Source organism: Urocitellus parryii, chromosome 3 (genome assembly GCF_045843805.1).
Source record: "Urocitellus parryii isolate mUroPar1 chromosome 3, mUroPar1.hap1, whole genome shotgun sequence".
In the NCBI taxonomy this organism is placed as follows: Eukaryota; Metazoa; Chordata; class Mammalia; order Rodentia; family Sciuridae; genus Urocitellus; species Urocitellus parryii.
This window is the reverse complement of record NC_135533.1, coordinates 46,114,097-46,127,716: the sequence shown is the minus strand read 5'-3', so window position 1 is coordinate 46,127,716 and position 13,620 is coordinate 46,114,097. Positions and strand designations below refer to the sequence as shown.

At 34.7% G+C, this 13,620-nt stretch overlaps 1 protein-coding gene across 2 annotated transcripts in view; it reads left to right on the top strand.

The window, feature by feature from the left end:
* The window catches only part of Fam3c (FAM3 metabolism regulating signaling molecule C), a 45,336-nt gene that overhangs the window by 8,913 nt on the left and 22,803 nt on the right, over positions 1-13,620 (top strand). For both annotated transcript variants that reach the window (XM_026388736.2, XM_026388737.2), the window contains exons 2-3: positions 3,772-3,825; positions 8,171-8,275. In XM_026388736.2, the coding sequence (XP_026244521.1) occupies positions 3,813-3,825; positions 8,171-8,275 (118 nt within the window). In that variant the 5' untranslated portion in view covers positions 3,772-3,812. The remainder of the gene's footprint in view (positions 1-3,771; positions 3,826-8,170; positions 8,276-13,620) is intronic.

Below are 13,620 nucleotides of genomic sequence, written 5' to 3'. Positions count from 1 at the left end.
GCCCTTTTGCCCCCCCCCCTTTTTTTTTTTTTGGTAGTTCTCTTAAAAAGCCCCAGTCTGTGTGGATGTTAGAATCATCTGAACTTAGTTGGTTCAGTTGAAAGTGTCATTTGGCTAGCACCAAATTGAAGTTGAATTGAACTGAATGGTTGTTTCTTCATATGAATGGAGTATAGCTATAGTATTTCCTTCTAGTTTGTTTTCTAATGAGCATATTTGTACCCTTCATTTTCTTGTATCATTTTTGAAGTGGGAGGGCTCTAACACATAAGCTTAGTCATTTTGACAAACTAAATAATCTCTGGAGAGGCTGCTTTGCATCAGAGATCAGAAATTTTCAGAACAATTTGATTGGCATCGCATTTTGTCATCAGACCTCGTGGATTTATTTGTGAGCTTCTTCCTTACCCTTCATAGGACTTTATGCAAATCCCTTGACCTCATCCATAATGCCTGTAAAATACCCACTACAGCTAGAGGGCTGGTAGGGAGGTTATATAATATAAGAATGTGTGTGAATTGCACCACTGAATGCATGCAATGCCTGGGCTTATGTTAACTGTCAAGATATCCCTCTCTTGGTAATTGTTTTCATGGCTTATTTTGTGTATAGAATGGTGTTCTTATAGTTTTCCTGATACAGAATCTACTTCTGAAGGAAAGACTGGAAAACACAGACACTTGATCTGTGCTTTTATTTCTGCTGTTTCTTAAGTTAATGGATTCTAAGACAATGCCTCCTTTTCCACATGGTAGTCTTAGTTTTACTTGAGTAAAAGAACTTTATTCATTTGGACCAGAGTAGACTCTTGAGTTAAAGGAATGTTTTCCTATTATTAAACATTCAGAGAAATCAGTATGTCACTCTGAGGTCCTAGCTTAGGCTCTCTTCAGTATAGGTCCCATACTTGGTATTTGTTTAGTGTTTCATCACACAAAGGCATGATGGGGGCCCTCCTTGCTTTTGACTTTTAGATAGTTATGCACTTTATATTTAGAAACCTGATTTATTGTCTAAACACTGAAACTTGTTTTGGCCTACATTTGTACTTTTTGGAGCAATTTTATTTCATAAATATATTGAGGTTTTTAATTAGTTAACAATAATAATAATTATTATGCAGTACCAGGGATTGAACCCAGGGGTATGCTACCACCGTGCTGTATCCCCAGCCCTTTGTATTAATTGTGAGATAGGGTCTCACTATATTGCTGAGGCTGGTCTCTAACTTGTAATCTTCCTGTCTCAGCCTCCTCAGTTGCTGGAATTACAGGTATGTGCCACTGTGCCTGGTGCTTAATTTATTTAATTTTAATCTGTCATAAGAATACACTCCCACTGCATAATTACTATGGTTTTGGTACCTGGTACTAGTTTCTGTAATTCCATCTTTTAATAACTATGTAAGAAAAATGGTAAACCTTTTACTTGTTGCATCTAGATAGAGTTCCGAATTTCTAGTAGAGGTCTTTTTTTATTCTGGTACTGTTGTGTTTGTTTTCATTGGATTTCTTTTCCTTGATCCTCACTTGATTGTTTGTGTGGTTTATAGCCTGAGATTTCCATTAATTTTTTCTTTTGTTCCCCTCTGAGAATGTTACATATAAATATTTTGTTTTGTATTCAGTGCTATCATAAGAATATAAATCAGGAATTATTTGGAAGTAGCATCATAAACATGCTCCGTGATTTACTCTCAGATATATTCATTACTCCTTTTTCTGATTTACAGTTTTGCATCATTAATTAAACAAAGATGTGTTATAACTAAAGCCTTAATTTAATGCAATTTTAATTTAAAGATCTTACTAACTTAATTCTTTGAGCAATTTTAGTATAAAACAATTGTATTCAGCTAGACAATTGTAGTTGCTTACAATGTGGTCTTAGTAGTGATAAATTTAGAAGCAGGCTTATTGGGAGGTACAAACAGGTGGCAGGTATAGGAGGCAGTGACTGTAATTATACAGGTGCAGCCTCAGCAGGTAATGGAAACTGAAATAGAACAGCAGGTGTCTGGTGCCCAACTGCTTATCGCATTTTCAAAAGAAGTTTTCTGAGACCACACTCAGATAAGAGTGAAGTTATTTGAAATATTGACTGGGAGGAAAGCCTTATGTGTAGTGAAAGCAGAATTCAATTTTGCTGGAAGCCAAAAGAGAATTTATAACCTGTTGGGATTTTCATTTGAAAAGCCAACTTTTTTTATTTTTTATTTTATGTGATGTGATTGTTTGTGGATACTTTGGTTTCAGTTTTCCTGGCCTGTGGCTAAGTAGTTTAAATAGATATGTAACATTGACTTTTTTTACTATGTTGTAGGTATTACTATAACTAACAAAGGAAAAGAAATCAATGAACAAGTCAGTTTAAGTGTTGATTTTTTGCTTCAGGGTAGATTGTACAGAAGAAAAGGAGCCAGGATGGAGCATGCATCTTTGGGTGCTGTTTACCCTTCCCCAGCCACCTGCTTTTTTGGGAAAACTGGATGTCTCACTTTCTTTCAGTGTCCTTAAGGGTAGATCATTATAGATCAAAGATCAATATGGAAACTTAAGTATCAAAACATAAAATAAAATTTGTTTCTGATTTATGCTATTAATTAATCACAACTTCCCTTTGAAGTCCTTTCCTTTACAATAGATTGTTGACTGGAAATTTTCCAGCTCAACATGGATGTGGCTTTCCTATTAAACTCATTTGCTTTTCCACTTTTAATTTTTAAGTTTACCTATGTTGAGTTGTTTCTTAGGAGGTACACATACACACACACACACACACACAACACACACACATTTTATAGTATCTGTTTCTTGTGTATGGTAAAATAATATCAAAAAACAGGTTTTTTAAAACTTGATATGTATTCTGTCAATAATAATTGCTGGAATGTTTAAAATTATACTTCTGTACTTCCAAATATATTATTTTGCATATGTAAATTAAAAACCATGAAGAGAACCCTGGTATTAAACTAAGACTTTGCCATGAATGCTTAACATAGTGACAGCTGAATTATGTGAAATCAAAAATGAAGTGGCAGCTGGGCATGGTGGCACATGCCTGTAATCTGAGCTCTTTGGGAGGCTGAGGCAGGAGGATTGTAAGTTTGAGGCCAGTTTAGGCAATATTGAGACCCTCTTAAAAAGGGCTTGGGATGTAGCTCAGTGGTAGAGCTTTTGTCTAGTATGTGGTGGACTCTGTTCAATCCCAATATTTAAAAAAAGAAGAAGAAGGAGAAGGAGGAAAAGAAGAAAAAGAATTAGTAGTAGTAGTAGTAGTAATAGTAGTAGTAGCAGTAGCAGTAGCAGCAACATGTAGCATATAGCATGTAGCATGGAATGAGCTGGCCAACCTAAACTCTTACCTCATTTCTGCATATAATTTGTTAATGACTGGAGTAAGCAGCTTATCCTCTTTGAACCTTGTCTGCAAACCCAAGTTTTGAACTAAATAAATTTCTTATGAATGCATAATCACTGAGAATAATAAAACATTGTCTTCTAGTCACAGCCTAATGGCAGGTTTTCTCATTTGTCCATTTTTCATTTGTGAGGGGGTTTGAGGGTACAGACCACTCTCTTGGGATTTTATGGTCCAGTGAAAGGAGACAGACTGGTGATAAGAGTTTTTTCATTAAATATTAATGTGGGTAGAATACTTAGAAGTGTCATGACATTTACTTAATTAGTTCTATGTGTATACTCCAAATTCAATCTAAAAAAGAATATTCTAGAATTAATGCTGTTTTTCTTTTCTTTTGATTTTAGGAGCATATTTAATGAAAAGTTTCATAGACTGAAAACTAAACATGAGGGTAGCAGGTAAGATATTTAATTTAGTGTAATTTTGCCATTTGTGTAACCTCTTTGTTTAGTAATGACTAAAAATGACAGTAAATAATGCTTCTTTGTTTTATATTGAGTATAAAGCTAAAGTTAACTAACATTATTTAGCCTAATCTTTTAGGTAGTAAGCAAATTATAAATTATACATTTAGTGAACATTACATATGTTTTTATAAATAAACATTTTGTTGAAATAATGCTAAATATTTTAAGTATGGTTTTAATATTTCTTATATATTAAGCTTGTTTGCCTAATATTATATATAAAATGTCCATATAAAGAGTGATTTTTACCATGTTAGGAGGCTGATTTTTATTTTGCTAAAGTTTTAGCCTATTGAGAAAAATGAGTTCTAAAGTTTCAAAGTTTAAATCTCTCCTAAGTAAAATTAAAACTAATGTAGGTAAAGGATTCAATGAAATACATGTTTTTACTCAGTATTTGTTAATTCAAGTTCAGTTGGCATAAGTGAGGTTACATGATGTAAGAACATTAATCTGTTCCTGAAGGATCATCTTAAAGAAATTGAGAAACATCACTAGATGTTTATAGTATTAAGCTAGCTATCTTTAAACATAAGAAGGCATATCCATACACCTGAATGGACTCTTGCTACCTATAAAGAGGAAGTGATTTCCCCACCTGTCCTTCATCAAAGACAGTGTACATTCTACAAAGGCATTTCTATTAAATGTATACCCAACGTAGGAGATAAATTGTAATTTCTCAAGGTAATCAGTCTTATTTGTCATCTTCTCACCAGCAAACCAAATAGTTTTCCCAGCAGCATCTCTTTAAAAAAAAAAAAAAAGTGCCTAAAGTCAAAGTGGATTAATTAACAAACCAGTCTTCGTACTTTGGTCAAAATTGTATAGAAATAGGCACAATTGGTTAAGCTTCGTGATTATTAAACAAAGGACATGATTATTAAAGAAAGGATAACTGGAGGTTGTTACAAATGCTTTTGTGGAAATTTGAAAACCTGGATCACTGTTCCATGAAATTAGTATCCCTTTTTTTAAGTAGTTGTACAGTTGTTGAATGATATTCCTGGGAACCAAGAGCTTGCTTGTGGTTTCAAAAAAAACCAAAAAACATGTTGCAGTGCCTTTGGTTTTTTTTTTTTTTTTTTGGTACCAGTTATTGAACCCAAGGGCACTTAACCACTGAGCCACATCCCCCAGCCCTTTTAATTAAGTAATTTTTTTTAAGACAGGGTCTCACTAGATTGCTTACAGTAAGTTGCTGAAGCTGGCTTTGAACTTGAGCTCCTCCTGCCTCGGCCCCTGAAGCTGCTGGGATTACAGGCATGTGCTGCCATGCCTAGCCCTTTTTATGTTTTTAATGATCTATAGCACAGCAGGACTATATGATGATTGATGATTATGTCTGCATATGATTTTAAAGTTTATTGCTGAAGCATAGGGATTTGAAATAAAGCAAGTTTCTCTTCACATAATTTTGAATTCATTCTAGTTGAAACTAACTTTGTAATGTAGGCCATTTTTCTGATTCTGACAATTAATGCCCAAGTTAATTGATGAGTAATTACTCACTGAGTGCTTATTTTATGTTTGGCACCTTTCCTAGTAAAGGTCTTAAGGGAACTGTCTTTAATGAATCATCTGTTACTTCATTACTTCTAACTAATTAATCTCTTCTTATTTTAAGAAATATCTGATTGTTTTGAAATACCCATATAGTCATTATTCTTACATCTGAAATTTATGCTTTTTGGTTTGTGAAAAATAGGAATATACAACTAGTGTAGTCCATGGCTAGAAGCAAGAGGGACTTGCCTAGAAAATTAAGAATGGGAATCATGGTATGATATGGTTGGGCCCCTCCATGTCCAGGACTAGATGCTGGTCCTGGACAGAGGCCAGATATAGAGGAGACCTTCTGTAATAGAAGTTCCACAACCCTATCCTAACTTTTCTCTCCCTCGGAGCTTTTGTTTCTTCTTAGTTCCCCTAATGATCCAGCATAACAAGTAGGTTTTGGCTTAAGACTCAAGGCTACCACTGACTTAGACAAATAATCTAAAATTTTAGCCTCATTTTCCTGGTTTGGAAAATGGAAGCATTATCATTTCAGTTTTAAACAATTAAACTATCACATATCTGCTTTATAGGACAGATAGGGAAGAGTTATCTCTGCTTGTATGCCCATGATTGCTAGAAAATAAAATGGTAAGACTATCATGTGATTATGTAATCCTCAAGCCATTGGTCTTAGTCTTAAATGATCAAGAAACAATATGCCACCTGTTATCGTTCATCTATTTTGCAAACAGTTGTTGAGAGTATTAATATGTATGAGGCACTTGGCTTGATCCTGTGGGGAAGAGTTGAAAGCCCAATGGAATTTTGCTCGCTCATGCACTAAAAATGTAGGAAATCGAGGAGGGAGGCAGGGACTGATTTAGAGGAGTGGCTTCTCTTTGCCACTTCATTGTTATGTTAATGGAAAGTTTCTTCTTTTTTGTTTTTTGAACTTTATTTTTCAGAGCAGTTTTAGGTTCACAGAAAAAATTGAGAGGAAGGTATAAATATTTTCCATTTACTCACTGTCCCAACATAGTCCTAGCCATTCATAGTGTTTCATAGCAGCAATTTAGTTCCTACTGCTTCTCAGCATAATCAGCATTTTCAAGCATCTTCAGTCATCAGTTCATTCCTTTCCCTTTCCCCAAAACTGCAGTTTATTCTTTTTAAAATGAAAAAAAAATTATTTCTTCCTTATCTAATACTTTCAGCTCTTTTTTTTTTTTTTTTAGAAGAAGAATTGGTAATTTGGTTTTAGAAGAGAGTACTGTATAAACCACCAGTCTTTATTAGGATCCTTGGATTCTGGTTCTATGATGGCACTAATTTATCTGTTATCTTGGGCATTCACCTCTAGGCATTTTTTTCCTTTAAGAATAGTGAGATGACTGCTGATCCTATCTACTTCTGTTATATCACTGCAAATGAAACCATTATTAAGAGAGGGGAACAGGGAATGTATGGATACACATTATTTTTGTTCCTAAATAAGCACATGTCTCTGAAATACTTAGTTTAAGAGGAAGATATTTCTTTTTCTTTTCTTTTCTTTTTTTTTTTTTTTGAGAGAGAGAGAGAGACAGACAGACATGCAGAGAGAGATAGAGAATTTTAATATTTATTTTTTAGTTTTCGGCAGACACAACATCGTTGTTTGTATGTGGTGCTGAGGATCGAACCCGGGCCGCACTCATGCCAGTCGAGCCACATCCCCAGCCCAAGGAAGATATTTCTTAGTTGTCCTTTTCAGTTTCCTTTTCTGTCTTGCACTTTTGTCCTTTTCTTCCCTACATTTGGTTAGCTGTGAAGAAAAAGGACAAAAGATGGGTCTTATTAAGTAGAAATGTCAATAGTGACTCTTTGTAAGATATTCTGACATAATTGAAAATACAGAGGTATGAAAGTCAAGGAGTCTGCCCTTGTGGAGCTCACCAAGTAGCCATGTTATGAAACATCGGGATAGATGTCAACTTATTCCTCCAGGAGTGCAGACAGCCTTCCTAAACTAGGTATTGAGAATGGGGAGGAAGATTTTGATGTTTGTCACAAGGGTTTGTGTAGCTCCAGGACATGTATGTTGGTGACAGGACAATAAGCCTGTCATGTTTTACTTGAGAACTGCTTGTTTAGTGGATATTCTCCAGGCCCTGCAATCTCTAAAAGGTTTAGTGTTTTGGTAACATCCCTGTATAGCATTGTCCTTTATATTTGAAAAGGATTGGTAGTACAGCATTCAACAAACTTGGTGTTGGTTGGTGGGTTCCATTAGCTGTGACAGTTGCATAGTCAACCTGAAACTAATGACAGATATTTAATTTTTCTTCACATAAAACTAGGCAGATTGTTCAACCAATCCTATTTTGGGATTGATAACTAATTCAAGAATTCTTTGATCAGGAACATTTTTTATCTTGATGGGATTGTTAGTACAACTTTTATTGTAACTCAAGTAAAATTAAAATTTAGTAGATAAAAAGTAGAAGCTTATTAGTTTAAAATTTTTTTAAGAAACTTACATTTTTCATAGAAATGTATAACAGGGGCTGGGGATGTGGCTCAAGCGGTAGCGTGCTTGCCTGGCATGCGTGCGGCCCGGGTTCAATCCTCAGCACCACATACCAACAAAGATGTTGTGTCCGCCGAGAACTAAAAAACAAATATTAAAAAATTCTCTCTCTCTCTCTCTCTTTAAAAAGAAAAAAAAAAAAGAAATGTATAACAAAAGTTTTGTGGGTTCATCAACTCATGCTGATCATTTCTGCCTTTTGTCTAGGTGCTGCAAAGTTGATAGTAGCCGTGGCAGTGTTTTTACTGACATTTTATGTTATATCTCAAGTATTTGAAATAAAAATGGATACAAGTTTAGGAAATCTCTTTGGTAAGTTTTGTTTCTTTCCTTTCTTAAACCAAATTTTTGATATGGGTAGCAGAAGTTTTATCAGTTTTCAATATTAAGTTACTGCTGTTGAGTGTATCTAGGAAAGTAATTATTGTATCTAGGAAAGGAATTATTTTATCAGTAAATGTGATTCAGTAACATATTCTAAAATACATAATAGGTCTTAGAATTAATTCAATATGAAGCATGAATCTTCAACATTTTGAACATATTTAATAAGCTTATTTTATGCATGCTTTCAGGCATTAATCATGGCTGCTGAATGTATATTTTAGAAGATAAATAACATCCCTAAGCTTAGATTGTTTCTGTTTGAGTTGGCTGCTAGAAAACTTGGACCCAAATTTCGCCCTCAGTTACTGAGTGATTATGAGCCGTATTAATGCATTTTAGGTGTGGGTCATAAAACTTGTCCTGCTTTCCTACCCTTATTTTTCCTTATGTGGTGTTTTCTTTTACTCATTCATTTAATGTTTCTATATTGTAAATGTAATCAGCAAAAGGTACCTTAATCCAGTTTTTAACAAAATCCTTAAGTTTTTGAAAGAAATTTGAAATGTTTGCTCAGGAACCAGTTTTATTTCATAGTATTTTATTTATATATTTCATATCTTATTGAACTAAGTACCAAATGTGTTTCTGTTTTGTAAATATTTTATTATGAGATTAAAGAATGGAGCTTAATGCTTACATATTTAAGTGGGAAGTCATTATTTATGTTTAACTATGGCCTTATATAAAATTAATTCTGGAACCTTTTCTGGAGACCACAGGTCTTTATCATTTGAAGTTAGAGAAGCTGTTTATACCCTTTGTAGATCCTTATACTTATATTGACTAAGCTTTGGCTGTGGTGGTGTTTAAGATATTAAAAAATTAAGCATGGAAAATGAGACAGTGAAACCTACAAACAGTATTTTGGTCTATTAGGGAGAATTGAATGAGAACCACTGTGAGATCTCTGGACTAGTGATTTTTGCTTTACATAAATTGAAAGGGGTCCAAAGACTCTCTTGCATCTAATCTAAGATTCTCTATGCCAGTACTTATCAAGCTTTCATGTCAAAAGAACTTCCAGAAAATACTGATCAGTATCTGGGATGTGGCCTGAGATTCTGCATTTCTAACAAGCTGCCAGATGACGCTCGGATTCTTGTTCATGGACCACATACTGAGTATCCAAGCTGAAGACAGTTCTGACATGTACTCCTCAATGTCTGTGCAAACATTTTCTTACCATGACTACTTACAAGTGCTTCTTTGTATTCACTGAATTCTGCCTTTTGTCCTCCCAGGTAATTTCAATACCCTGTCCTTACTTCTGTCTGCTGGAGTTCTCCTCTATCTTTGATCTCTCAGACAGTTAAATTGCACTCCTGGTTCTTCAGACCTCCTTCTTACACATTTTCATCTTTTCAAGTAATGGAATCCTCCCTTTCAGTCATTTCTTTTTAATATACTGATCATTTTCTTCCTGAACCTGTTTACAACAGTTGGCATTTATCTGAAAATGAAGTACCCAGGATCCTGCTTCAAGTGGTTATTACAAAGTATTTGAGTCTTTTTTTTGCTTGTGATCTTCGAGAGCACAGTGCTTTCAGTCAAATGAAGGGCAGGAACAACATTGAAGGCTCTGAGGACTTGTTGATTGTTGCTCCAGAGGCAGTGTGTAACCAACTTTGCTAAAAATGTTGATGGTATAGGAAGATGATGATGGGATGGTAGCTTGATGTGGAAGCGAGTTGCATGTGCCTTTTTTTTTCTTTTTTAAGTAAACAACTTTCACATATCTATAGGCTTTGAGCGAAAATTGGGTGAATGACAAATCAGTGAAAAGACATTGAAAAGACAAGAAAAGGAGGATCCTTGAGAGAAGGGAGGCAGAGGACCAATGGTACAAATAGGCCATTTGGGGAAAGGCCCACTGTTTTCAGAGAAGTGAAGAGAGGGCTGGGTGGCCATAGTGTGGCACAATCATCATACACATGTAATTGGTGATTCCCCAGCTATGGCTGTCTCCACCCCCCTCCCCCACCCACTCCCAAACCCCCCCCCCACCCACTCCCCACCCCCACACCTCCCAAACCTCTTCCCTAGTTGGGATTTTTCTCTCTAGTGTGAATTATTTTTATAGACATAGTAATGTCTCCGCATCTCTTTCTTGTCTTTACTATCTGCCTGCCTCAATACTGTAGCCAGAGTCATTTTCACAAAACTCATGAACCTTTAGTACTTGCAGTTCTTGGAGGAAAACTGCAAAGTTTCTGCTCAGGATGACAGTCAAAGCCCCAGCCTGCCTTCTGACCTGCTCTCCACTCCTCCCCACCCCTTGTGTCTCACTTGCTAGGACATAGAACCGAAGCCTGTCCTATATATCAGCCTTTGCTTATGCTGATTCTGTACTCTGCATGCTTTTCTCCTTTCCCCATCGTCTGTTAATCTTTCTTACTTTTACATCAGTGCCCCCTCTTTACTTATTAGAATTTATTGCTCCTTTTTTGAATTGTTTGTTCTAATCATATAGTATACATTATTTTGTTAATCATTTTATTCTGTCTTAACGTTATAGAATTTTTAAAAATTTTTTTCTTTTTCATATGTCTTGTCTTCCCCCAACAGAGACTAGATCATGAGGGCAATAATATCTTGTTGCCTAATGCAGTATCTAGGACTGGGCCCTGCAGATAATAATGTTGATTGAGTGAAAATAAATGTATACATTGAGCATTCTGACTTTTCTGTGAGAAGGAAGAATATTTCCCATGTGGGATTCATGTAGAGCTGCATTAGTTGGGCAATCACTGGTGATCAAAAACACAGTTATGAAAAACACAGTACTTTAACTTAGTTGTCTCTTCTTTTCATTTTGATTTTTCTTGGCGTTAAGAATCTGCAAGAATTTATTGTATTTTACCAGTGTGATTTAGGTACTCTGAGGGCAGATGTTTATTTTAATATCATAACTGAGGTAGTACATTGTATCTGTAAAAGCCTTATTGGATTTCAGTCAGTTGAATTGATGAAAATTCAACTTGTGGGGTTTAATTTTAATTCTCATTCAGGCTATTGAACCAAGATGGATATATGTTATCTTTGTCATTTGTTTAGCATGTAACTTCATTTATTAAAGATTAATGAGTTTAGCCCAGTATTGAGATTGTTTCTGTAATCTGTATCTTAAGCACCTTTTTTGGTGAGTTTTCCGTTTTTTTTTTCCAACTTCTCTAACTTACTTGATAGTTTCTATACATCATTTTGATTTGAGTTTTTTATATAATATTATTTTTAAAAAATAAACTTATTTCTAGAAAGAACTAAAATTTTGATACTAGTTTAATAGTTGAAAATACTAAGGTAGACTAATTGTGATTTTAAAAAAACAATAATTTTTTGGACTGGAGATGTAGCTCAGTGGTAGAATGCTGGCTTAGTAACACGAAACCCTCGTTCAAACTTCAGCAAAACAAAGACAAAACCCACAATCTTCTAACAATTTTATTTTGAGAGGGTTGTAGAGTTGCAAGCATTTGTAAGAAATAATACTCAGAAATCTTGCATACTCTTTAATTGTTTTCCTCCATTGTATTACTCCATTAGTAATATCTAGAAACTGTAAAACATGATCATGGCCAGGATATGAACATGGATACAGTTATCAGTCTAATTCATGATCTTGACTTAATATGTGTGAGTTTTCAGTGTAGACACTTATCTAGTAAATATACTATACACAGTTCAAATTAGTTTTGCATATATTATTGCAGTAAATAACGTTCTATAGAGTTCACATGCCCCTTCATATTTAAACCACTGGTAAGTAGTAAATACATATTTTTTTCTTTTTTTTAATCGTCATACATGACAGCAGAATGCATTTCAATTCATAGTACACATATAGAGCACAATTTTTCATGTCTCTGGTTGTACACAAAGTAGAGTCACACTATTTGTTTCTTCATACATTTACTTAGGGCATGATGACCATCTCATTCCACCATCTTTCCAACCCCCATGCCCCCTCGCTTCCCCTCCCTCCCCTTTGCCCTGTTTAAAGTTTCTCCATTCTTCCCATGTTCCCCCTCACACCCCGATTATGGATCAGCGTCCACATAGCAGTTCATCCTTTGATTTTGGGTGATTGGCTTACTTCACTTAGCATGATATTCTCCAACTCCATCCATTTACCTGCAGTTGAAATATTATTTAAAACTAAAATATTATTTAAAATTGCACTTGAAATATTATTTAAAACTAAGTCATCCTGATTCTGTAGTAACTTACTGAAAGACATTTATTGATATAACTAAAGCAGAAATGTTTGCTATTATTCCTTGAGGTGAACTGTTGTATGTATTGAAAGAAATTAAGTGTAAAATTGTTAGGTGGTTTGAAATGAAAGTTGCTAAGCGCAGGGATTTATGTGTTTGTATATTGTGCCTGTAACCTACCTTGGACAATACCCTTTTATTTACAAAAAAATAACTTACCTGTTTGGCTCCAGAAGCTAACATGCTTAGAACAAGCATGGTAGAGAGCTTTTAGTTTTGATGAGTCGTGGATAAAAATGAGCTTTCATCTGGAAAGAAAATTCTTTCACAAGCATTTTTGTCATCTTAAGCATCCTGTCTGTCCCCTTATACATTAAATGGAGGTCAGGTTGTTTCATTAAAAACCTAATGACTAACAAAGTTATTTTCCTTAAATTATATTCCAGTAAAGTATTTTTTAATTGAATAGCAGCTACTGGTTTTACATCTTATATTGTATATACAAACTAATTTGACTGCTTTGATGAGCCATCCCTGATTTTCCTTCTGCTTCTCTTTCCTCAGCCACTCCACATTTTTAAGGTTCCTGTGCTCTGATCAATATTTGCTTATTGATAAGATAAGAGACTCTCCCTGTGTCTTTTCAAATCCTCTCTCCGGATGACCTCATCTGTTTGCCAATTTTCCCTTTTATATCTTAATCCCAGGCCTGTTTACAGCTAGCCTTCATGCTGTTCTACTTGGATTCTCTCCAAGTATCTTCTTTTCTTTTTTTAATGAGGAAAAAAAACAAAAAAAAAAAAAACCTTTTACTTAAAAATATGTAGAATGCTTTTATAAGCTTTTCCCAAAGATAATATATGAATGAAAATTAATTAGAGATTAAGGAAATGCAAACTAAAACCATGTGAGTGTATCTTTCTGTAAGATATATCATTATAACACTAGAAAAAACAAAATTTTAAATTCCGAATATATCAAGTGTTGGTGAGGATATGGAGTAACTGAAATTCCCATATATCACCTAGCAGAAATATAAAATAGTATAGCCAGTTT